The 26,515-nt window shown below is 37.0% G+C and overlaps 1 protein-coding gene across 1 annotated transcript in view; it reads left to right on the top strand.

Moving 5' to 3' along the window:
• STXBP6 (syntaxin binding protein 6) overlaps positions 1–26,515 on the top strand; it is a 94,385-nt gene that overhangs the window by 62,499 nt on the left and 5,371 nt on the right. The window contains exon 4 of the mRNA XM_009290349.1: positions 22,769–22,926. Coding sequence (XP_009288624.1) covers positions 22,769–22,926 — 158 coding nt within the window. The remainder of the gene's footprint in view (positions 1–22,768; positions 22,927–26,515) is intronic.

The following is a 26,515-nucleotide window of genomic DNA, read 5'->3' as shown; positions in this document are numbered from 1 at the left end:
ATCATATATGTAATGTGTATCTTGTAGCTAATGCATAGTTTCAAAAACAAAAAAAAAAATGCCGCCAAAGAACACTTCCTCCCAAGTGAAACTGAAGATGAAAGAACTTGAAGGGCTTGTTCACAAGCTTACTTATCTTATTGAGCCTTATTCCTTCCTAAAGGATAGGAGTGAAAAAAGTGAAATTCATGCTGCTCCTGTTTCTGCAGGAAGTGCTTAGGAGCTTAGCCGTAAGTAAATATGGGCGTCCCTGTGGAACTGCAGACCCTCTTCATTGCCTTCCTCCTTTTACTTCACACACACACACACACACACACTTCCCCCTGCGGGCCAGAGCCCTGCCCCTAATTCTTCTTCGCCAGAACCATTCTTTGCTTTCTTTTCATTTGAGTATCATGTAAGGATATAGTCTGTAGAGTTAAATAGGCTAGACTGTTTTCTGTAACTTGATTAATGACATTAGTAATTACAGCGGTAATGAGAACCGATTAAAGGTGCGGGTGCTAATTCTGAGAACAAAGAACAAATTGAAATTTAGGAAGACTGTAACAAGATTCCTCCCACTAGTACTTTGTACTAAATATTTCAAGTTTGTCTTTTGTTTAGAATTTAGAAGAGCCCTCTCCATAGCTTACGTGCATTCTGGATTTTATTTTGGAGAGGAAAGGCAAAGCAGGCATTTGGGGGTAGAGGGTTTTTTGACTGAGGTAGGAAATATTTTCCACTTTTGTATCTTTCTAACATACGGGTTCTGATAGTGGAATATGTCTAATTTGGAGTGTCTTTGTGTTACGTTAATTGTTATTCGGTGGATAAGTTAATCAGATTGTATTGCTTTTACATCAGTAACGTAAAAAACAAAGTTGGAGATGAGTGGTGTGCAGAAATTTTGTCATCTACAGGTTGTGTTCATTAGAAAAACTTAATTCTTGACATAACATTAGGCTGACACTGAGGATTAATTTGACTCTCATTTCTGGATAGAACCTTGTGATACAGTATTTGAAGCTCTTCAAAGATTAATTCTAGGCCTGTAAGAACAAACAGTTGCTGCCACCTTTAGATAAGTATTAGAAATACATAATCCTTGGAAAAGAGCAAGACCTCAGGTTGAAGGAAGATGATGATCTTGCGATTTTTTTGTTTTGTTTTAAGCTTTGTCCTACCTATATGCTTTGGCTTTAACAGTTATTCTGCTGAATTAATTAAAATATTCTTAGAAGCCCATAGTAATGACATCTTTGCCTCTGTAACCTTTTCTCTAGGGCAACTGGCAGGAGTTATTAATGGATCATTCTTTTTCTCCTCCAAGAATATATTGCCAGTGTGCGAATGGTAATGAGTACTTCTTTTTTCATACACTATTGACTCATCTTAGCTTACCACATTTGAGACCAGATTAATGACTGACTAAAGGAGATGAACGAAAGCTTGCCGTTAGGAATTAGGATGGGAAGAAAAACAATTGCTCCCCTCCCTCCTGTCAAATACCTGGTAGTTGTTGATTTCAATTCTTACCTGATAGCAATTGAAAAAGTGTGTAATTGAACATACTATTCTTACAGACTTTCACTTGTAAATTAATTCTGATGCAAATTAATTTGACAAAAAAAAAAGACAAAGTATCTACCATGTTATTTCGGCAGTGTTTCACCGTTTTGAAATTACCAATCAGATGAATCTTAGCAATGTTTCCGTACAAGAACAACAAAATTTTTTGCATTAGATTAAGATATTTCTTGCCAATGTATACCAAATACTCAGTTGTTTGCTTTAGAGAAAATAAAGGCCGCTGCTGGTCTAGGGATTGAAATATTAGAAATAAATTTTCTGCTGCTGAAGACCATTTCAGGTGCTTGTTTTTATGCCCCATATATTCATGTCAAGATTAATTCTGCTTTACCATTTTTTTTATTTAACTGGATGGATTTTAGTTATCTTAAGCATAAAAGCCATGTGTTGAGATCAGAATGGATAAGAATAGTTGAGTGCTTGTTAGATAGAAATATTGCATATAATCAGAGCTCTAAATTAACTTTCTAAAATGGGAATCTTGGGCAAAAAAGTACATTATGTTCTTGTAAAATCTGTAGGGGTACCTAAAATGAGAAGGGACATTTATCATTATAAAGGTTGGTTCCTTTTTGATCTGTATAACTCTGAGACAAGATAATATAGAAAGCATTAAGCAATATATTTTCTTGCCTTTTCTGAAGGATGAAGGTCTAAGTGAGGTGTTATCTTCAAGATGCAGAATATTACTGTTTGTCATAGAAATGGGAAAACTTTTTGTGTCAAATTATCAGATTTTGGTGTTTACAGAGCAAGAATGGAGTTCTGTGCTTTTGTAGAAATTGCTGATTCTGAAAGTTCCTGATTGGTTAGACTTTCATTAAGTATAAATATTATAGAATCATAGAATAGTTTGGGTTGGAAGGGACCTCTAAAGGTCGTCTAGTCCAACCCCCCTGCTGTGGGCAGGGACATCTTCAACTAGATCAGGTTGCTTCTGAATCTACCCCCCTTTAGTTTAAAGCCATTCCCCCTTGTCCTGTCGCAACAGGCCCTGCTAAAAAGTTTGCCGCCATCTTTTTTATAAGCTCCCTTTAAGTACTGATAGAATTAGTTAGGATTGAAAATATTACTGACTTAGGTTAGTATTGATTTTTATAAATGTATTAGATTAGAGTTTGAAGTTTTCAAGTTTAAATAAATTTCTCTGTTTGGAAGAGGGTAAAGGTTGTGGTAGTATGAAATTGATCCTAATTAGATATTTCCTTAATTTATAGCCAATCTGCAATGTACAATAACGTCCTGTCCTGGCATCAATGCCAGTATTTAAAACCATCAACAGGAGAAGTACATTTGAAATAGAGAGGATAAGTAATTCTAAAAGATATTTGTGACCTGTCAATTTGGCTTTTAATCTTTGTGCTATGTATTCTCCAGACTTTGATTATTAATTTCTGATTTCTGTAATTTTGACTAACTTTAAATTTCAGTACTGTATTTTGGAGGCAGGAAGGCGGGGACATCAAAACTATATGGTGATGTTGAATTCTAGAAGAAAACAAAGCGTGTGAATGTAATTGGCTTGAAAAATTATAGATAATATCGTATCCTTTTTTTAATGGAACATTTATTAGCAGTAAAACCAGATCAAGACAAAAAGGTCAAAGGTAGAAAGAAAATAAAAAACCACTTAGCTTACGAAAATCCTTGCTTTAATGTGCTGCCTGTGTAAAAACATTTAAAAGATTAGCTATCTAAAGATAGGAATATAATCGTAATTTTATTAATAAGCAATGATTGAAAGTAATCTATTATTCCCTTGTTCTTCTGATCATCAAGCAAACTAGTAATTATTGAGGCTTAGGGGATGACTTCATTGTGTAGTTACTCCTGTTTGCCTACTGCAGTATTACATCCCTTTGAGAAGGTGGTAATGCATACAGCTAGACAGACCACTAGTCTGATCCACTGTGGCAGTTCTATTTACTTCTCTTCTTTATAAATAAAATACAACTGGTTTATAATGCAGTTCTACTGATCTGCTGTCTTACCTGTAGTGCATTCCAGCAGCTTTGAGCCATACGCTTGTGTGTAATTTGTTTCACTGTGTGTCTGTGCCTCAGTAAATATTTTCCTAGGAAATAGCATTTAAACCGAATGTATTGTTTATTGTGGCTTGCAAGTTATTGTACTGTTGGTTTTGGTGCATTAGAGTTCTGCCCGAAAAAGTGCTTTTGCGGAAGAAAGTGAACAGCCTGTAAAAATAAACTTCATAGAGAAGCAAGTTTATGCAGGTCATGCCATAAATCTGATTCCAGGAGCAAGCACAGTGTCACGGTGCTACCTATGACAAGAAAAAGCTTATGTGGGTGCCACGTTGCATTAAAGGGAACACTAGAGATCAGGTCCTCCAGCTATAAAGTAAGTTACTGTATTTCAGATGAAATGCAACTGCCTGGACTCATAAACTAATTACGACATTGGTAAGAAGTTTGCAACATCTCTGAAATGCTTGCTGTGGGTAGCTGATATTTGCTGTGCTTCCCTAAAGAAAATTGCTGATAAATAAGCTGAGGAAAAGTTAATGTTTTTCTTCTTTACTGATGGATTGGTCTTAGAACACCTGAGTTACTACATACCTAGTTTGTCAGTCCTGTAAGCCCACCACAAGGACTACTTGAGGTGCTTCTTACTCCAGAGGTGGAATTTATCTTGAATGTAACTTATGGTAATAGTGGCAAAGCTATTCACTGCCAGTTTGACCCCGATTTGTTTTACTGAGATATCTTTTACTGTTTCACCTTGCATAGCTTCATTAGTTTCGTGGTTTTAATAGATTTTTGAAGGTACAAGTCTGATTTACACATACTCAGTATATTTATATAGATGTATTTGTGTATAGGTAAAACATATGTTTGGTTTTGTATATGTATTTTATAGCATTTTGGAATTCATCAGTATTTGCTTAAAATGAACTGGATGCTTGTTCTGTTCTGATGCTGCTGTGCATTAATTGATGAGTGAAAGCTGTCTTTGGTCACCTTTGTGTGTAACCACGTGAGACCAGCCAGAGTTTCTTCATCCTTAATGAAACTTTTTTTGATCTAGCTGTACTCTGACATGGAAAGGTGATTGTCCATGTTCATAACAACTTCAGAACTATTAGAAATGGAAAATATAATTGCTTCTCTTAATTCTTTTAAAAAAGAAAAAAAGCAGCCTTGGATGATGGCCAAATGAAGTCTTTAAAAAGGAAAACTGCACCACCTGAATGCCCAGCTGTTTCAAAAACTAAAATCCTCCTTTTCTGTTCTGCAACCCAGTATTTCCCATGTTTCTTCTTTAGGTCACTGTTTGTTCATTTAATGTAGCCATTTTTCCCAGTCTGGAAAGTGATGCATCGATAGTAATGACTGAAAATAAACTACTGAAAATACCTCTATGGGACACACTTTTGTGTGAATCCAAATCCATTTCTTAATCTGTAAGCTTCTTAAGTCCTTGAGAATGAATTTTGTATAAATTCTTAGGTTGCTTGAGACAAGAAAACTCAAATGAAGCATTAAATAACGGTTTTTCTTAAAATGACAGTGCTCCAATTTAAAAAACCCCACAGCCGCTAGCTCATTTGAAATGCCTTGCTCAGAACCATCTGGTGCTTAATGAATTGATACGTGGGGTTTTTTTAGAGTATCTTTTTGTTATCTTTTTGAATTTTTATTCTATCCAGTTTCAGTCAGAAAGGATAGGACTTGATCTGTCTACAGAATCACTTCTTGATCTTCTGGGTAAAAATCCTACAGGCTGTATTTTTCATAAACAGTCCCTTTCAAAGTCATAAGGCAATGACATTACTGTACATCTGAATGAAGGAAATATGAAGTGTAAATTATCTTGTGCAGCATGGTTTCCATTCCAAAAATCATTCTAAATTTAGTACAGTGTAGTCCTTCATAACTAGCAGGAATTCATTAGTGTTCACATTTTTAGTCTTCTGTACTTGTCCTGTTGACACAAATAGGAACAGTTCAGTATATATATCCCCACCGTGTGGTTTCACAGCAATGGCTCTCTTGCTACTTTGATAGCATAGGTCATTTCTCTTCTGAAGGATTTTAGCATCTCCATCTTTCGCAGTTCCCGTATTGGCATAAGAATGTGTAGAAGACCTTGTTTGTATAGTCTTAATTTACTAACATTTAATTTTTCTAACATTTAATTTTTCTTTCTGATTTTTCACATGCAATGTTACTTTGATAGCTGCGTTTTAATTTGTAATATCTATAGCATATAGGCTACATTTTTTTGGTTGTTTTTCATTTGTTTGTGTTTTGTGGGGGTTTTTTTGTTTATTTATGAGTGACTATGGCTTACATTTTGCCTTCTTGTAAACGTGGTATTTGAAAACACAGAACTCGGAATATGCCACTACAGTGGAAAAAAAATCAGGATTGTTTTCCCTCTGACTTAGTTCTTGCAGTTCAAACTACTTTTGAATATGGCTGACCTTCCCAGGTTCAGGGCTTCCAAAAAATGAATTGGAAAACAGTATTTAAATGTTGGAAGAGTCCATGCTAAATCTGTGTGAAGATGAGGCAAATGACACCAGTTAAACTACATTCTCTATCTCGAGACATTCTGGGAATTAAGGGGAAGAAGGATAAAAAGGTTATTCAGCAGCTGGGATTATGGGAGGTGATCCCTTTGTTCCACATGGTAAGAAAACATAGTCCTTTCCAGGTCACCTGGGGTAGAACTTCCAGATTCAGGAAGCTGGTTAGAGGAATAAAGGAACAGAGCAACTAAAATTGTTTCTTTATGTGTTGATACATAGTTAATTTTGTGTCCAGCAAAACTAAATCTACAACAAAGAAATGCTATTAAGTATTTTATTGCTGAACAATGTTCCCTCTGTGTTTTCGTCTCTCCTCTCTTTCAATTCTGTGTACATAACTGTTTAAAAAAAGTCTGCTGGCAATGCTGTTTGGTAAAATAGCACATTCTAATTCTGTCTAATTCTGTTTTCCACCCCCTGATTTTAACAGCCATTCCATCCTAGCTTAATTATATATATCTAGTGTCCACATTTGAAAAGAATGTCAGTCCCTGTTCTTCTTTGGCTTAGAAGAAAAAGCTAGTTTCTGGGTGTCCAGCATCTTTCATCTGGTTTCCAAATGAACGTATATATGAAAACTTCCTCCTAACCCAGGTTTCTAAACTGTTTAGATTTCTAACGTGAAAGAGGTAAATTAAAACACAAAGTTACAGACCATCAGTCTAGGTAGCAGATAAATAGGAGAATGTCTTCAGGGCTACTCAAGCCATTTGAAAAATAACCCATAAAATTTAGTTGCAATGACTTGATATTTTTATGATTCCTTTTCATGGATTAGTGTTATTGTTTAATATAAAACATTAAGAAATAGAACGCTGTATGTAGTCTTGATGATGTCTTAGACCAAAGTGTTGAGTGTTTTGCTGTTCAGAATTACTTCTCTTACAAAAGGATTGTTACAGAATGCCTGCTGTGGCATGACAGTAATTTTCTAAGGATATAATTTATTGATTTTTCTGTCTTTCTTTCTCTTCACAGTATTTAGACTCACTCATAAAATGCAAAACAAATTGAATCTACATCACCTTCGCTCACTGTAGACTTTAATGCATTACATTCCATCTGTGCAGCTGTAGAACATCTTGAGAGGAGAAGAGGCTTGGTATGGACGCCACTGTTTTGATTCCCAAGGGCAGAATCAAATGTGAAATGACAATCCCTAAAATCACTTAACTTTCCCATTATTGAAGGTTAGAAACTGGTCCAAGCTACTGAAAGACTAGTTATACTGGCTAATTGTGATAGATCCTGTGCTGCTATCAGGCTACGAACAAATTCTGTAAAGACATTTATCTCATCTCTACATTGTTAGAAATGTTTCTTCATTAAAATAATACATAGTCGATGGATCTATGTAATATTTTCCATTCTCTCTCCACTGCCAGACCACTAACAAGATATAACATCAAATGGTTTCTTTCCCTTTTTGCTTGTATTTACATTTAACAAAAATATAAAACGAGTACCTTGGCTGGTTGCTGTTTCTGCTTACCAGTACATACCCTCAGTTTGCACACCTATATAAAAAAATATTCTTTCTTCTGTTTCCTTCTCCTCTCCTTCCCTCCTCTAAAGGACTATTGCTGAAATTATGCTTTAAAGCTGGTTATGGATTTGGACAGGAAAGTACGGAAGGTAAAGTTCTCTCAAGTGTTAACTTAAGCTTGCAGTTAAGAAAGTCATTGCTATTCTGACCTGGACAGATTTTTAGTAGCATATCCTTCCACTCCTACTGAATTAAGGTCAGTAGTATCTTTCAGACTTCCCTTACCGCCTGCCCCCCCCTCTCCTGGCTTCAGGAACCATAGCAGACTCTTCTTCATTCACTGTGAACTTCAGCTCTAAGTTATTTAGCTGTTGAGCACCTGGATATTGTGATTGTTCTGCATGGTTCATGCTTGATAGTAGTGCAAAAGTGAAGAAACTTTATTCCATCAGCATTCCAACACTTCCACAAAGCTATGATAAAAAAGCTCATGCAGGCAAGTTAAGCATAACTCTGCTAGTAAGTAGAGTACTATCAGTGGTCTAGTTACAGCAGTCTTGAAATCAGAGCATTTACTCATGTTCTCAGGTGGACCTTGCAGCCTCTTCTGAGCTTTGTGCAGCTGTGACGATATTACTTGCAAGACCCTGGATAGCTAGCAGTCCAGATCTGGAATGGCTATGTAGGCTGCAGTCATTGCAGGCATCTGAAATATAGATATATTCTTCAGTCAGTCAATCCAGAAAGAGTATGTAGCTTGCTTTCCAGTAAATAGGTTAAACTGAGGGCTAAAACAAAAAGTGGGATGTTACACAGTAGGCTGATTTGGGGCTTTTGTTTGGTTTTGTTTGGTTTGGGGTTTGGTTTTTTTTTTTTTTTTGTGGAACTTAAAATGTACCTTGCAAATCTAAAGAGCTGACATGGCTAATGAGAGCAGAGGAAGAAACTGAGCTCAGTTGTCAATAAAGCTTATCTTGTTTTGTTGTTTGCTGATGAAGTTTTTGCAGCTGAACAATTAGGATTATCATTTTGCCTCCTACATTCTTTATAATAAATAGGTCCTTTTTAAAAGTATAATGTTATGATTCACAAGGTATTTTTTGTTACTGTCAGACATAACTTGGAAACATCTGTTTAACTCCCAGGATGTAGATATTACTTAGCTAGTAGCAGGAATAAAATACGCTGTTTCCTCATGTGAGAACTGAGATATGTTAAACTTGGCTTTTTTTGGCCTTAAAAGTACAAGATTACAGATATATAAAAATAAATTGTATGCAGCTGTAAATAACGGATTGAAAAGCAATGAAGTGACAAACTAGGGTTATATTAGAACATGTTGTTACAGTATAAAAAATTCTAAATTACTAGAATTAATATTATAGGCTTCATTTCAGATGTTGCAAATCAGGAAGACTGAAAAGTATGGGATCATATTTTAAGAGGCTTATAGAGGTTTAAAAAGTGCTTATAATCTGTTAACAAACACTGTTTGTTTTTTCTTTTTTTTTTTTTCTGTCTTACGTGCTTTGGACAAAATACCAAATTAGATGGATTTTTAATCTGAAAGTCTCTCTGCTTCAAAATAACATGCAATACTTGCCTGCATTTTTCTATTCACAGCTGTTCTTGGCCACTATTGGCATTGATGGGTATTAAAAGAGTCATTTGTGTCAGAAGAAACTGCCTACCCCACATCAAAACAGGGGAAAGTAATGTAATCAGTCTTAATTTGAGATCACTTCTTATTCTGAAACCTGTGTTACTTTCCTGAGCAGAATCAGATTTTTACAAAGGTGGAACATTGATCTCTGACTTGAGAGTACAGTGACTCTTCACGTTGCATAATCAGTACAGGCTAAACTAAGTGCAGAATATGTACCACTTATAACAGTTACCAGATGTTGGTAAGTAATGCTTCTTTTGAAGGTCATAAACTTTCCAGATTCAGGTGCAAAGACCTACAGAAGTCTTTTGTTTACTTTCAAAGAAGGTGGAAATCCATGGAAATCATAGAATCAAATCCTCCTGTTCAGGCTGAGCTAGGAGACTTCTAGATTTTAAGGCTCAAATTTAAGTTGGGAAGGACATTAACCTTGAAAGATAAATTGAGAAATTGATGTTCAGATTTAAATCTGCAGCTTCAAGTATTTCAAAATTATAACTAAATTAATAAATCCAGTAAAGATACTACTTTCTATGAAAGTTCTGTCTTTCGGATCACTTAGTCATCCTTTCTGGTTGATAATTTAAATATTAAAATTATCCAGAGAACATTCCATTCATGTGATACGGGAATTCATTAAGTTGTGAGAGGGAATTATCTAATAGGATTACAATCACAGAAATACTATTTCTGTAATCTTCTACTTAATAATTCAAGCTGTTTAATAAGGTTTTCACGTGGCTATTTAAGAGAGTTCAGAAACCTTTTATCTGTTTGGTTCTTTTTAGCAGCAGTTTCCTCTTTTATTCAAAAGGACTCCTAAACAAGGCTGTCAGCGCCAATACGCATGAAAGGATGTGTAAGTCACTTGGCAGGGAGATGAGAGGGCTGAAAAAGGAGGGGAAGAACATGCTCATCCTGTCGACCTTTATGATCAGCTGTTACGTTACAGTAGTGATGGAAAGCTTTGGGCTAATGGTAGTCTAGGAACTGTAACTCTCTGGTAATGATGATTTTAACAAAACAAGTATGCTCAGTAAGGAGAGGCATCTTAGGGAAGTGTGAAGTGCCACTACCAGTTGGAACTTCTTCAGTCTAAATATTTTGATTTTGGAATACCTAAGCTTCCTGAGTTCTAGAGTTCACTTAGTCCTTTATTACTGTAAATATTACTTTATTACTGTTGTAGTGTTTCTCGTGGGTCATTCTGGACACAGCTGTTCCTTGTTGTGAACAGTTTCCATGACAATTTTAGTGGAGGAAGAGATTTGCCTTCATGTTTTCAGTGCTGTGTTGCACTAATGAACAACTGTGTGGGTTTTGGGGGTTTTTTTGTGGCATAATTCTTTCTCCTAACAAAATTTATCGGTTTGATTGCTGAATCTGGCTAATATGTGGGAGTCATCTGAGCCTTGACAGCCTAGGGGAAACTTTCAGACTAGAGAAACTTGTAACTTCCTCTTTCCCTCTTTCTTTGGAAAAAAATCCCTTTCTAGGCAGTTGAATTCCCGTCTGAACAAATGCCAGGTAAAGAACTTGAGCTTCCTGTGGTCACTTTCTTCTTTCTGAAGTGTTGTTTTCAGTGGTTAAGTACTGTTTGGAGGGTGGAGGAGGAGGTGGCTTTTGCGAAGTGCTCTCTAAAAGAGTGACTAATCAAATACAAGCTACATTCAAGTTGATTTTTATTATTGACAGTAGCTGATCGAAACAGATGGAAGAAATGTGCACAATTAGCAGAGAAAACATTCAGACATAAACATACTCATACCAGTCCTGGGTGACTGGGGTGTTGCTAGAAGATTGCTCTTAAATGTATAGCTCCCAGGTTACCAGACCACGTTCTCCCTGAGGGCAGCTGCTCTTGCACAGCCAGTCGGTCTCCAGCCAGACACTGCGTTTTTTGTTTGATGAGTTCAAACCATTGCTCTTGACTGACTCCATCCTGACCTTGACCAGTTCTCACTCAGTCTTCTTCCTTCTCACTCATGAGCTACAACTTTATTTCAGCCTATGTGGTAACAGAAGTTGGTGGTTTTGAATATGCCACTTAAATAGTTTTTTGTAAATGTACAGATTGAGTTTGTAGCAAACACAGAATTTTCAAAGTCACCTACCTGATTTAGAAGTGTGAATCTGTTGACAAATACACTGTGTTCCATGCTTCCATTGTAGCAGGTTAGTGCATTATGTTTCTCAATAATAATTTACACTACTTAATCAGAAGCTCAATCAATAGTATTGACACAGCGACTGTAAGCAGTACCTTTGTTTAGAAAAATCCTGTGTTTCATCTTCAGGGCATGTCGCTACCTGATTCTCGCACCCACCCTAAAAGAAATGTCAATACTTTGATGAATTGAATTTGAAACAAAACAAAACAACAAAAAAATCGCATCTGGAGATGCATAAACCCTTTGGATTGCCTTGACAGGGAAAAGGTGAATTAGGCTTTGTATTGGTTTTGGCTGCGATGGAGCTCATTTTCTTCATAGCAGCCAGTATAGTGCTGTATTTTAGATTTGTGACCAAAACTGTGTTGATAACACACCAGTGTTTCAGGTGAGCAGTGCTTACACAGTGTCAAGGCCTTCTCGGTTTCTCATTCTGTGTGCCCCCAGCGAGTAGGCTGGGAGGGGACACAACCAGGGAAGCTGACCCAAGTTGACCAAGGAGATACTCCATGCCATGTAACAGCATGCTCAGCAATAAGAACTGGAGGAGGGGTGCTACCTTTTCCCAAGGTAGCCATTGCTCAGCAACTGGCTGGGCATTGGGCAGCTGGTGGTGAGTGATTGTTTTTGCATCATCTGTTTTTTGTTTTTTCCCCCCACACATACACTTATTAAATTGTTTTTATCTCAACCTTTGAGTTTTCTTTGCCCTTCTTTCAGGTGAGCAGTGCTTACACAGTGTCAAGGCCTTCTCGGTTTCTCATTCTGTGTGCCCCCAGCGAGTAGGCTGGGAGGGGACACAACCAGGGAAGCTGACCCAAGTTGACCAAGGAGATACTCCATGCCATGTAACAGCATGCTCAGCAATAAGAACTGGAGGAGGGGTGCTACCTTTTCCCAAGGCAGCCATTGCTCAGCAACTGGCTGGGCATTGGGCAGCTGGTGGTGAGTGATTGTTTTTGCATCATCTGTTTTTTGTTTTTTCCCCCCACACATACACTTATTAAATTGTTTTTATCTCAACCTTTGAGTTTTCTCGCTTTTGCCCTTCTGATTCTCTTCCCCCCATCCCACTAGGTGAGGGTAAGCAAGCAGCTGGGTAGGAGCTTACCTGCCAACAAGGGTCAGCCTACCACAGGCTTCTTTCATTCAAAACAGATTTTTTTTCATATTAAATGTAACTCTTTATAGTAGTCACTGTCTTTTTATCCTATATGAAATCTGTTTCCTCTTTCTGAATATTCCTTACAGAAAAATATTCTGGTTTTGAATAGAATTTGATTGGATGTTTCAGCTTGTGGTCATGAAGAAATGTAGGAAATACAGGATTTTGCCTACTGGCAGAAATGGCTGAAAGGTTTCAACCAAAAAAGCCATACTTTTTCCTTATAGGATGACATCAAAGTCAATAAAAATCCACAGGGAAGTTATCCCATTTCCAGTGATTTTACCAGTCAGCTGATGAAAAGCAGCAAAGCTCACAAGCTTTTTCAGTATTCACAACTTTCACAGTTCTCCACTCGTGGCCCCAAAGGATCTGCATTTAAGATAAATGTTTAGATTTGGCATCTCATTCTCAAACAGAAGCTTGCCATGGTGCATAGCTGCTGTTCTTTGTTTTAATTGCACATTCTGCTCCTTGACAGGTCGGCTGTAATAGTGGCATTTCGTGAGATCCTGTAGAATTCCAGAACTTTTCCAGAGTAAGCCCCTTTCACTCATAATTGTCGTAATGGGCAAATATCACTGCTCAGTAAGATTTTTAGACTTTATTGGTTTTATAATCCCCAAGAAAATTACCCTTTTTAGAGAATAAATTAAGCTTTCTTCCTGCAAGGTTTTCAAAGTTACTACGTACAAAGTCTTTTCCAGCTTGGATCTTTAGATATGAATTTTTTCCCAAAGGTGCGAATTTCTGTGTATTTGGCCCGTATTTGATATACTGGGTTAATAATCTTGACTATAACTATTTATCATTAATATGAGCTAGTGCTCATATAACTATCACAATTAAATGTTTTTTAATACTGATTTTAATTTGTCAGGATTTATCTGTAAGAAGATATTTGCTTAAAATACAGTAAAAGTAACAACATAATCCGTCCCCCTCAAAGATTAACAACATTTTGAGCAAAGTAAAGATAAGAGACAAATTTCTACAATAAATTGAAGCAAAAATGTGTTAAATGAATTTTTCTGTTTGAAATTTGAATCAGTAATTTGATCAGATAAGTCTCTTCTTGCCCAGGGCAGGCACTCTTAAGAAACACTTTTCAGATGCAGGGTTTTTCTTCCTTTTCTTGGTCTTTGTCACTTTTTCTGTGGAGAAAATATTTTTTGATCCTTTTTCTCCACCTTTGAATCTGGTCTTACTTAGGTGACCCAACAGAGTAATACTTGCAAAGCTTTAGATAACATTATTTCACATATCACCTATGCAACATAGCTTTCTTTTAGTATCTGTAAGGCTGTTTATCTTTTCAGTCAACACAAATAATCTGTGTGTATAAAAGCATTTATATTAATTTAACTGTTCAAAAGTATGAATAATTTACTTGACACCATTGCTATGGAGTACTGAATAAAACAGAAGAGAATCTCAGTAGATCAGGAGGTATTCTCATTATCAAGAGATCTCATCAATGAAAAATCTTTTTTTTACTCTAATGGCCCCTATGTTGTTTAATGTCACTATTTAAAATAAGAGCACTAGCATCAGAGATAATACTTCCATTTTCTTCTGACTGTGGCAAGAAAGCTTATCCTACTCAACTGTCCATGGAAGGGATTTTTATAGTCTCTTGCAGAACCATAGAAAGGGTTGTTTTTTTGTAATACAGCTCTTTCTAAATCTGAGATTTTGCAAGCCACGTTGAGAAATTTGGATATACCTTGCTTGTTAGCAATAAAAATACTGAACTGTTGAACCCTTAAGGTAATTAAGGTGGTTTTGGGGGTTTTTTTTAAGACCTCATCTTCTCCACTTGATTAAATTTTATTCCCTGTGCTCTGCAGAAGTCATTCTGTTTATGTGCTGCTTTCAGGTTTTGGTCAGCTAATGGTCTGCTGTGTTTCATGCTACTTGATTTTCTTTAATTTGTGTGGTTCTGGTTAGGATATGTTGAAATAGGGGAGTTAAACAGCAGAGATCATGCAGATGCATGTATTTGGTATGTTTAGAGAGAATATTATTTGGCCAGCTAAAAGTGGGGTCGGTTCTTTTCTTAGAGAAGTTTATGAAAAAAGTTGAATCAAGATTATATGTGCAAAGATACTTTCATGAAATCCCCAAAGCCACAAATAGTTGGAGACTTGGAAAATATACTAGATAAGTATCACTATATATTTACCTTGCGCTAAAATTTTTTTGAAAGGATCTGCTGATTCTTGTGGTTTTCTTACATGTCCATCAGTTTTTGTTAAACAACATCTTTAGGAGTTTTCTTGGAACATAACGAACATTCAAACCAGATCAGACCAAAATCTATTTAACCTAGTATTTTGTCTTTGACAGCAGTGATCACCTTAATTCATTATTTGCAAACCAAAATTACCAATTTCCAATGCTTTTGGGGAGAGGGAGGAATATACATCCTAAAGGGAAGGTTTACAGCATTTAAACAGGTTAAAGCATGGTAGTCTGAAGGAGATCAAACAGCTGGCTTCAATACAGTTCCTATCTGTAGCTAGATTGATTAAAATTAAAATAAAATTAAATAATAATATGAGCATAAGACGTGTTTCTATTGGCAAGCACTGCTAACTGTAACTCAGGATTGAGACTTTCTGTGACCTGTTCTAGCTGTTGTGAGTCTAAAGTATTGTTGTAGGAATCATCCGATTTCTGCTATGTTCAGAAACACTTTAGTTTTTCTGTGGGGTAAATCCCAGCTCTCGTCCTTGAACATGGAGAGAAGTTTTGCAGTGGAGCTGCTTGTACTCTAGTAGATTTAGGGGTGGTTTAGGGAAGCCTACATCAGGGGTGTTCATGGGCTGCAGACTGCAGAGCCTGGTTACTCGCAAGCTGTTGATTGGCACTGCCGGTGGAGATCTTCAGCTGGAACAACTATAAATTCCCACAGAGCATCCCACACTAGAGGATTTCTTCCCCCTCAGTTTCCTGCTGCTTGAGCCACAGTACCTTCAGGTTTAGCATAACAAACATGATCTCTGCCAGAGAGAGAACCTATCAGAAACAGAATGCTAAAATAGCAGCCTTTCACTGACAAAAAGACACAAAAGGACATTAGGCTAAAAAAAAAAAAAGTCTCATTGTGACTGGTATGAGCTGCCATACTAGTACATTTGCCAAGTTTTTTTTCTCCAGTCTATTAAAACTTTTTAAAGAAGTAGTGAATGAGTTTAGTATCAAGGAAATACTGTGGAACTTTGCTGTGCAGTAATTATGGGTAGGTGTTTTTCAAAACCCTTTATGAAAACCGAGATGGAGGTGGATAAAAAAGGTTTGACAATTCAAAAAGGAAAAAAAAAACCAAAAAACAAACCACTTCTACTTTGAGACATGCAAATGACTGTAGTAATTTTTGTCAAGCCTGGAATTTGAAAATTAATGCCTGACGTTGACAACTAAGACAACATCCAACATGAATAGCCATATTATGTTAAGGACTGAAGATTAAATGAGGTTTTCATGAGTTTGAATTCTATTTGTATCCATAGAGAAGCTTTGGTATTTAAGAACTATTTGAACCAGGTAATAATTCTGTGCTGAAAACTTCAATTGCTAGTTAACTTGAAATACATTTTTTACCTTTGTAAGGCTTGTAAGTCCTTTGAGCAAACCCTTGGGAAAAACCTTTCTAGACACACAGAGGGCAAGGAGGGCTGGCACCAGAGATTTGTTAAAAGCAAATTGTTCCCAACCAGCTTGTCTTCTGTGATGAAGTGACTGGCTTGGTGGATGAAGGGAGAGCAGCAAATGTCATTTTCCTTGACTTCAGCAAGGCATTCAACGCTGTCTCCTCTAGCATCGTCATAGCAAAGCTGGGGAAATACAGACTGGATAGGTGGACAACAAGGTGGGTGGACGTCAAGGCTAATGGTCAGCAGTTCAAAGTCCAAATGGTAGCCAGTTACTATTGGCATTCCTTTTAAGTCAGCACCAAGGCCCATGCTGTTTAACAGCCTGGATGACAGGCTGAAATGCTAAGAGAGGCCTAAGAAATTAACTGTGGTTCTTTAAGGGAAAAATTAACTTTATTATATTTCTGAAGTTCCTTTAAAAATAGATTTATTATCTTTAAAAATCACAGAAATACTTGACCTGAAATTACTGTTTATCTCGAGGATTTTTCCCATGCTTAGGTAGGGGAAAACCTCTTACTTGCAGGTAAGAGATTTGGAACCTGCGAACACAAGATCAAAATATTAGCAAACTGGTTTTTTTTCTTTGTAATTATATAAAATTTGATTAAATTATAAATAAATGTGTATGGGTTCTAATAATAATCATTGGTATGAAGGGTTAGAAAACTGCTATAACTAAGCAAAGAATTTAAACCTGGTCTGTTGTATAAGTCAAAAGGATCATTATTAATTTTAGATGGAAATTAAAAAGGTGATTTATTTTCAAAATTCTGTTTTGAAGCTATATGCTGTCTTTGTCACCTCCATTTTTGAAGAGTAATGAGGTAAACTGGAAAGTAATCTTAATTCCTAGCTATAATTAGAAATACAGTCTTAAGGTTTTTTTCACTATTCTTTGTCAGGAAACCCAAAATTTATATTCATCTCTTCCCCTCTTAGTGGTTTGGGTTTTTTTTTTATATTTGGCTTTTGTCAATTTAAACATTTTCAGGAAGTATTTTGAAGTAACTTGGGAGGAGAAATAATGCTGTACTATATAGGCTCTTCCCTTCTTCAGACCACTTTCCCACTTACAAAAAGCATCTCTGTGATGCTTCCTTCTTTCACAAGGATATGTTCATTCTTAACTGTTCAGCACCTTTCTTATCTCCCTAGAGTCCTTTAGTTTTGTATTGATATTTTAATTGTTCAATGCTTTTGGTTCTTAAGTGATGAGTCCATAGGCATTTAAAAAAGCACAAAATAGTGTGTTTTGTAAACTGCCTATTAACAAAAAGCCATTCTTTGTATTTACAATCAATGTATCCAAACTTTTGTTGCACTTTTAGTGGCACCAGTATATCTGAGTGTAAATAGCATGTGTAGGCATACAGAATAATTATGTTGTGATAGAGGTGGTCTTATTAGTGAATTTGAACTGATTGTCATTATGCTTTTAACTTTTACTTGGTGACACAGGTCCAGTTTTATGCAGTTCAATGGGAACCATAAATACCTGTTTTGTTTAAATAAAAAGTTTTCATGTGACAGACGGAACTTCTTAATTATCATAGCTAATTGCATTTATTTCCTTCTCAGAAGGTAGTTGCTAAATGCTGTATTAATGCATATACAATTAAAAAGTGAATGCTTGCATTTACAAATCACTCGCTGTAGAGTCTTATCATTAATGTACAGATAAATCCCTGCATTGAACTGAAATACATTCGATATGGCTAATAGAGAATGCAACGAACCTTTTATGAATGTGTGATAAAACAAATCATGCAAACTAAATAATGGTATCTCCAGAGACAAATTAGTTTCTTTAACAAATAGACCGGTTCCCATGCTGATTGATGATAGTATCTCTGTATCTTTCAGGTACTAGGTGTGATGGGTTAAGGATGTATTTTTCTCTTGTGCATGCTAAAAGGCCTAAAGCAATGCCACCTGATTTCATGGGCTGCGAGACCCTCTGATATAGCTTGTGATCATAAGAACCAAAAATTTAAAAATGAGTCTGAGAGGAGCTGCGGTGCTTCCTGCAGTGTTATTTCTTCAGTGTTTATGTCCATAAGCAAATAACACTGCTAGGATCACAGGTCTAAAACACTCACCCAAGGGTCACTGTCCTTCTGCTATTTCTGCGCCTTTGGGCCCAAATAACGTTATGTATAATTATACAGATCACTAATTGAACTTTCTAAGGGGAGAGGGGAGTTTAATTCCAGTAGTTTATATTTCACTACAGCAAATTCAACATAAAATGTATAATTTGTTTAGCAAATTGGATTACCAAGCTGTGTAGCTATTGATCGATTTAGAAATTTGCATGTTCCTTTCCTCTGGGTAGACAATGTCAGATAATAAGATGAAAAGTATTACCAAAGAAAAAGCTCTATTAGAAGTGACCTTATTAAGCCGCTTGTTTGAGTAACTGAAAATAAATTAGCACTATGTTTCTGTGCTTTTATATATAGCAAAATTAAACTGAAGAAACCCACTGAATTAAGCTTGATTTGTTTAGTTTCAAACTGAAGTTGGCCTAAACGTACATGTTTTGTTGATACTAGAAATTAATATTAACCTAATATTTTATATTAAACAGTATAAATACATATTTTCCCCATGTTATCTGGCAGTACTTGCTCCACTTACTCAGTGAGTCTGCAAATACTGTTAGATAGAGAAAAGCTGTGTGCTTGCCCGTAATAGAGACTGTATACCTTAGAAAAAGCAGCAACACAAGCATGCGACTCTTTCTGGTCACAGTGAAGACTGTAGCCATGCAAAATTTGAGATCACAGGCCCTTTGAATTGAACATCTGGGGAACAATGCGAGTTCTTTCCTTCTAAAAACAGCTCAGAACATCAGCTGACCCATACCCATATTTTGGTGGTGTTTATCGCATCTTACAAGTGTTATGAAATCTCTTTCCTGAGAAGATGTATGTGAAAAGCTGTTGAAAGTCTTCCATTGAGGAGCTTGTGTCTCTAACCTAGTAGATGAGAAGTCCTGAAATCCCTCAGACTCTTCAGAGAGAAAGAAGAAAGAAAAAAAAAAGGTGGTTAACAGCAGTTGTCATGTCTTTGGTAAAAACTAAGCAAAGATGGAAAACAGTCTTTCCACATTCTAGGAAAGAGATGTTGACTGTCACATTTCTTCAGGTTTTTCTTCAGTGGCTCAGTGCAGCTGGCTGGCATAAGTTTACACATAAGTGGGTACAGTTAAGGCAGTTTTGTTGTTCAGTCATGGAACAAACTTCTCGGGAGATCTTGAATCACAGTAGTTATCTCCTGAAGAACAGCTTAACAATTTTGCAGGTTGCAGGTGATTTGTTCATAGGAATGATTCTCCAATACATCCAGTACAAGTGTTGCTATTCTTGCAGTGATACTAATATAAGGACGAGGCATAGTCAGTCATACCAGCAACCACCTACACATGCTCTAGAAATACACTGATGAAATTCAATAGACTACTGACACATGGGTTTCTGTGATGCTCATAGATTACAGTGGATTTTTTTTTTTTACTGTTTTACTGACATTCCATTGGAAAAGATTATCCAAAAGTAGTTCTCCAAAACAGTCTCAGAATAGCAGCTTCTGCAAGTCACTGCCCATAGAAAAATATAGCAGATCTTACCTGGAGAGAACACAATATTGTATTAGCTAGAGAGAAAAACAATTACTATCATTGTGCCAAACTTCCAAGTTCGTTCTTCTCTGCTGAAAACAATGTGGAGAAATAGATATCAATCTTTGGCCACAAATCCTGATACATTCAGGAGTATAGGAAATACAGAATATTTTCGTTCTGCAATTTCCTAATGACATTGACGGAAGGTCAACAATGTGTCAACTTCTACTCCCCAGCACATTTTAAGACTTCCGAAGATGCTTAGTTTTATAAAGTTCTCCATGTACCCTGCTTCCCTTGAATTCAGCAGAAGCTTTGTGATTTTGTAAAGCAACAACAGAGTTAATCCAGTGTTAGCTTTTAAAACTCTTATCCTAGAAAACTAGCACTGATTTATACAAGAGGTTAAAGCCTTTAGATTACACCACCAAAAAAGGGAAACTATTTCCCATGCGGTGTTGCCCAGTACCTGTGTTTATTGGAAAAGCTACCTGAACAGAAGCCAAAATAATCTTCTAGGAACTGGCTTTAAATGAGCAAATTATGAACAAAATAACAATTGACTGAAGAATCTTGAAGCAAGAAAGTGTACAATATTTAAAGTTTGGTTTTATTATCAGACTTCTCAGTGTCTGAAGAGAGACCACTTGAAAAGATAAAGTTTCATTTCTGTGTCTGCAAATTCCAACTCACGGTATTCTCAGATATTCATCTCTTCAACATTAATGCCAATTGTTACTTTCCTTTTCTAAATGCAGCCTCTCTGTTCCATGCAACAATAAAAAAAAACCCAAACCTGTAGCTGTTCCACATCCTATACAGCCATTATTTTTAATTACTAATGTGAAAAGTGTAACAACATTGGTATACAGGAGGCCAGGGTACTCTTTGCTTGGTATTTCTAATATTGGCTCATCATATGTGAGTCACTGTGTGTAGGTTCTTGGGTCCCTCCCCCACCTCCATAGTTTGATACTAATTGTGTTTTAGTTTAATAAAATTTTAAGGCAATTTTTTATCTCAAGAGTTCCTATACGTGCAGCTTGTACTGCTGTTCCACAGGCTACCTGGGGCAACCTTCAGTTTCGGTCTTCATTGTTTGTTTGCTGTTTCTAAGGAAAGGAGTATTATCTGTAAAATGAGTCTGAGTGGGTCTTTTGTTCTTCTTTTTCCTTATGAAACTAATAGCAAAATAACCCTTCAAATTAATGTTTGGGTTTTATTTTTTAACCTGGCAATATTTTTACGTAGACGCTTTTCAGATTAACGATAAAAGCAGTAGGTTTGTGTTTATTTTCACTTGTCTTTGTATGTCTGTAAGAACAGCAGACTTTGTTATAACAGCAGATTTGCTGTAGTGCTCGGTTCAGCTTCGTGTGTTGAACTAGTTTCATACCTTTACCAGCATAATTCATTTAAAAGTGTTACATATTTGGTTTTAATGCTGTGGAAAAAGGCCCTGTGCGATTATAATATTTGGGGCAGTTTAGAAAACTGGCAGCGACAGCGTGCCTAGTGGTTAATACTCTATCTGTATTGGCTTTCTGGCTCTCGCAGTGCCTTCGAATATATCTAGACAACAAATTCCTAGATAACAAATTCCCTGTAAGGGAATTAAGTTTTAAAGCTTGTGGAAGACACCGAGGGACTACTGTATTGCGAAAAGCTGAATTTTTACTAGTCCTTTTGCTGAAAAGGTTAAATGATAGGACAATTTTGTCCTACAGGTTTTTTAATACATACCAGTTTGTACTGATAATGTGTAACTTCCTCTGAAGAGTTTTCAGTTTGTACTGTGGTTCATATTATAAACATTCATCAGCAGCTCATTCCAGAAAAGAGGATAATCCCTTCTGTTGAGAAGCAGTATAGAAAGGAGTACTGAAAAGAGCGAGCATTTAAGAGGGATAAATGTAGAGGAGAAATGCAGTTCAGTTGAAAACTTGAAGAAACTACTACATTGCATGCCAGAGAAGAAACAGAAAAACTGTTAAGTTGATTTGGATGGTAAAGCTAAAGGCTTAAAAGATATTGAGCCTTGCTGGGACTTTAAATACTAAGGTTTAAATAAAGTATGTTGTCACATGAAACATGGCTGGTGCTCCATGTGGAGAAGGGTCAAAGGTAGATAGATCAGAGCAGCATAAAATAACTGTAGTAATAGTGTTTGGGGTGCACTTGTAAATGAAATATTATTATAATAATTATAATATGGAAAAAAATGGTGAATTCATACAGACGTGTCCTGCGGTGTCAATCATTTATTCTCTAGGTATGTTGTCACATGAAACATGGCTGGTGCTCCATGTGGAGAAGGGTCAAAGGTAGATAGATCAGAGCAGCATAAAATAACTGTAGTAATAGTGTTTGGGGTGCACTTGTAAATGAAATATTATTATAATAATTATAATATGGAAAAAAATGGTGAATTCATACAGACGTGTCCTGCGGTGTCAATCATTTATTCTCTAGGGAAATAGTGTAACTCCCAAAGAAAGTTATTCTATATTAACATGAGAGTGTTGTGAAGAAGCTGTGTGCACTTGTGAACAGTTTCGTTGATTTAGTAGAATAGCTTCCTGAAATTATGTATGAGCATAAGGCTTAAAAAATAATACATAGCTAAGTTATGCCCACTGCTTCCTTACATTCCCCAAGTATTATGTTGCCATGTGGTACTTGTTTATAATTTGCTAATGATATGGTTTGAGTGAGAAAACAATAACATCCCATTATCCAAAATGCAGCTAGGTGGTAAACTAGCAGATAACACATCAGCTCTAGAACATTATAAATTAAAATAATTGTATTTAATACAAAGCATACATGTATTTGGGTGTTCTAATAGTTTCTTTTGATATTGCAGGAAACAGCATACTCCATTCAGCAGCAGACAGTGTGACAAGTGCAGTACAGAAGGCAAGTCAGGCTTTGAATGAGCGTGGTGAAAGGCTAGGTCGAGCAGAAGAAAAGACAGAGGAGCTGAAAAACAGTGCTCAGCAGTTTGCAGAAACTGCACACAAGGTAAGATTTTGGTGGGATAAGGCTCTCAGTAGGTTAAAGTCACACATTCCTTTATTTTGAGAGGAGGAAGCTCTAGAAAGAATTGTGGTCACTGTTTACAAACAGCTTGCTGTTTTCCTTGAGACTGTTCCTCACTTGGCAGATTTCTGGTTTATAACTTCTTCTGTGCATAGATCTGAGGTTTGCTGCATTTGAATTGAATTGAAACTACCTTTCTTCACCTTCCTGAAGCATATTTCAAATTCATCTTCCCACTACTGTTTGGTACTATTCCTCATACTTCGTGCAGCGGTATAATGAAATTGTTGTTAATCCCCTTGGATAAGCAGTCGTAGGTCTGTGACTGTCCATTTCTGACGATGTATTTTTTTATGTCTGGAAATGATATTTTTGAGGATTTTGAGGAATTGTTCCGACTCAGGAATGTATGGACATTCCCTATTCTTGGTGGAAGGTATTGATAGTATTTTGCCTGTTGCTTCTGCATATGCATAATGGTGCCGAGTTCCATCTCTGTGACAGAAATTCTAGGCATCCACAGCATTTGATTTGGTGGCTGTGTAACACATCCACAGTAGACAGAATGCTTTTCAGAACAAGGTAAAAGTTTTCTGAACGTGAGCAACCATTTCAGCATGCAAGTTTGATAGTTTTGCTGCTTAGCACACGCGTTGGGCTTTATCATGCTTATGCCAAAAAATGCCTGGCTACTGCATTAACACAAGAAATTCTGGATTGATATCTTGCAGTTCTAGACAAACTTCTGTCTTATTCTGTTTTATGTAGTCTTTAAAATGTCACAAAACAACTTATTTTAATATTTACTGGCATAATCTTCTACTGTGTGGTCCATTTAGATTAGCATGGTTCAGCTTAGTGGCCTGAGTATGGTACGAGCCTGCTCTTGGACTCTTTCATGTAACACCACCACCTTCCCCCCTCCCCCTCCCCCCCGTGATGATAACTATGCCAACTTAGAAAACCAACCTTAAACAGCAGCTACAACTGCTTCTAGGATAGGGGGCAAAAGGTTTGCTGCTTTAGAGTAAAGCACAGAGTGCTGCTTGGTAGGGAGTTCAAAAATGAAAAATGCCTCTGATAGTTGGGCCGCTGTGAATCTTAATCAAGATTTGAATAGGTTTCATTAGTGTGTGTTGCCGTTTCATCTTCCCCGTGTGCAGAACAGCAGTTCCACAGATGAAGACATGCTGTGAACAGAAACAAATCTTTTCAAATGGTTCTATTAGGAAGATCTTATTTGAAAAATCTCAGGATTAAAGGATGCAGTATTATAATAAAAATACCATCTTTGATAGCCTGTGCTGTACCATATTTAGCAATAAAAGTTTACAAAATGCTGATGTAATAATTCAAAACAAAAATTGGAGGGAAACATAGCAGGAAAGGTGGAGAAGCTAGAAACATCCACAATACAAGTATTTTATTTTTTTAATCAAATAAAAAATATGGGAAAATTCTCAATCAGGATTTTGTACATAGTCATTACATGTCTCTGTGGCGGTAAGTGAGAACATTTTCTGCGGGAAATGTCGAAGTGATGCAGAATAGAAAAGGTTAATCTCCATTTGGACTGTGTGCTGGGCTGAGATTTATGAAACCTTCCTGCCAGTCCAGTTCTACAGATTACCAGTCTTCCTCAGATGAGTGTGAGACCACGTGCTTTTGAAGCTATCCCAACTACCAGCTGCCTGAAACAGGAGTGTGACAGTCTTTCAGTGGATGATAGTTAAGGATTTGTAATAGATGCTTGGGTTTTGTCTTTTTAACAAGAAAATACCATCTTTGTGTTTGAAGAAAACAAAATATAGTTTAGTTCTTAGAGGACCGCAAATGAATACTTGTCATCTTAATGATCATAAGGATAACTTAGTAAAACGGGGTTTACAACATCTTTTTTCTTGCAAATTTTTCTGTATTGGTGCCCCAAGTCTTAAATTGTATCTTAGAGGTGCAGTAGTCCTGCAATTCCTCTACTGTTGTCTCACAAAAATGCATAGGGCAGCCACCCAGGAATGTATTAGGTTAGAGATACTGTTGGTTTATGGTGGTGTGCTTTGGTTTGCAAGTTTTGTTGGGGCTTTGGTGGAGCATTTAGGAATAAGTACAGTATTTACTGTGTTTATTGTTAATGTTTATGTGTTAATTTTTAATTCACTGGGTTTATTGTTAATGTTCCTCTGGTTAAGTCTTTGAGGGGCAGCTGCTGCTCAGTCCTTAGATGTTGTTTGTACAGAAAAGAAAACATATTACTCTAGTGAAACCAGAAAAGTGAGTCCAGCCGAGTGTTGCTTAAATGACAAAATTGTAACTTTCTGGCAAAACAGTGACAGTGAAGAGAAAGGCACCAATTTTAACTTACTAGTATTTGTGAACACTTTGTGCAGCAAAGCAGAGTTCCCATTTTGGTCGCTTTATAGTTGCCTTCAGTAAAACAGTAAAAGTACTTTGAATTATTGTCAGCCCATAATTAATTTCACCACTATAGTATCATGACTGGGTACAGATTTCTCTTACAGCTTAATTTGTATGTCTGGACATTACTTGGACAACAAACAGGAGGAGTTGGAAGCTGTTATGCAGCTGGAAAACTTGCCATCACGGAAACATGGTGGGATGACTCGCACAACTGGAGTGCTGCAACGGATGGCTATAAACTCTTCAGAAGGGATAGGCAAGGAAGGAGAGGCGGTGGGGTAGCCCTGTACGTTAGGGAGTATTTTGACTGTCTAGAGCTTAATACTGTTGACAATAGGGTTGAGTGTTTATGGGTAAGAATCGGGGGGAAGGCCAACAAGGCAGATATCATGGTGGGAGTCTGTTATAGACCACCCAACCAGGATGAATAGGCAGATGAAATATTCTATAAGCAGCTGGGAGAAGTCTCACAATCGCTAGCCCTTGTTCTCGTGGGGGACTTCAACTTACCAGATGTCTGCTGGAAAGACAATACAGCAGAGAGGAAACAGCCTAGGAGGTTCCTGGAGTGTGTGGAAGATGATAACTTCCTGACACAGCTAGTGAGTGAGCCAACTAGGGAAGGCGCTTTGCTGGACCTGTTGTTTGCGAACAGAGAAGGACTTGTGGGTGATGTGATGGGTGGAGGCTGCCTTGGGCACAGCGATCACAAAATGAGAGAGTTTTCGATTCTTGGGAGAAGTAAGGAGGAGGGTCAGCAGAACTGCTGTCTTGGGCTTCCAGAGGGCAGGCTTTGGCCTGTTTAGGAGCCTGGTTGACAGAGTCCCTTGGGAGGCAGTCCTGAAGGGCAAAGGAGTCCAGGAAGGCTGGACATTCCTCAAGAAGGAAATCTTAAAGGCGCAGGAGCAGGCTGTCCCCATGTGCCAAAAGATGAGCTGGCGAGGAAGAAGACCGGCCTGGCTGACAGAGACCTTCATCTGGAACTCAGGAAAAAAAAGGAGACTTTATGACCTTTGGAAAAAGGGGCAGGCAACTCAGGAGGACTATATAACCTACCATTGAGATGTTATGCAGGGAGAAAATTAGAAGGGGCAAAGCCCGACTAGAACTTAATCTGGCTACTGCCATAAAAGACAATAAAAAATGTTTCTCT

Source organism: Aptenodytes forsteri, unplaced genomic scaffold, assembly GCF_000699145.1.
Source record: "Aptenodytes forsteri isolate BGI_AS27 unplaced genomic scaffold, ASM69914v1 Scaffold108, whole genome shotgun sequence".
NCBI classification, from domain to species: domain Eukaryota; kingdom Metazoa; phylum Chordata; class Aves; order Sphenisciformes; family Spheniscidae; genus Aptenodytes; species Aptenodytes forsteri.
The sequence above is the reverse complement of the archived record's forward strand: the minus strand, read 5'-3'. Positions and strand labels throughout refer to the sequence as shown.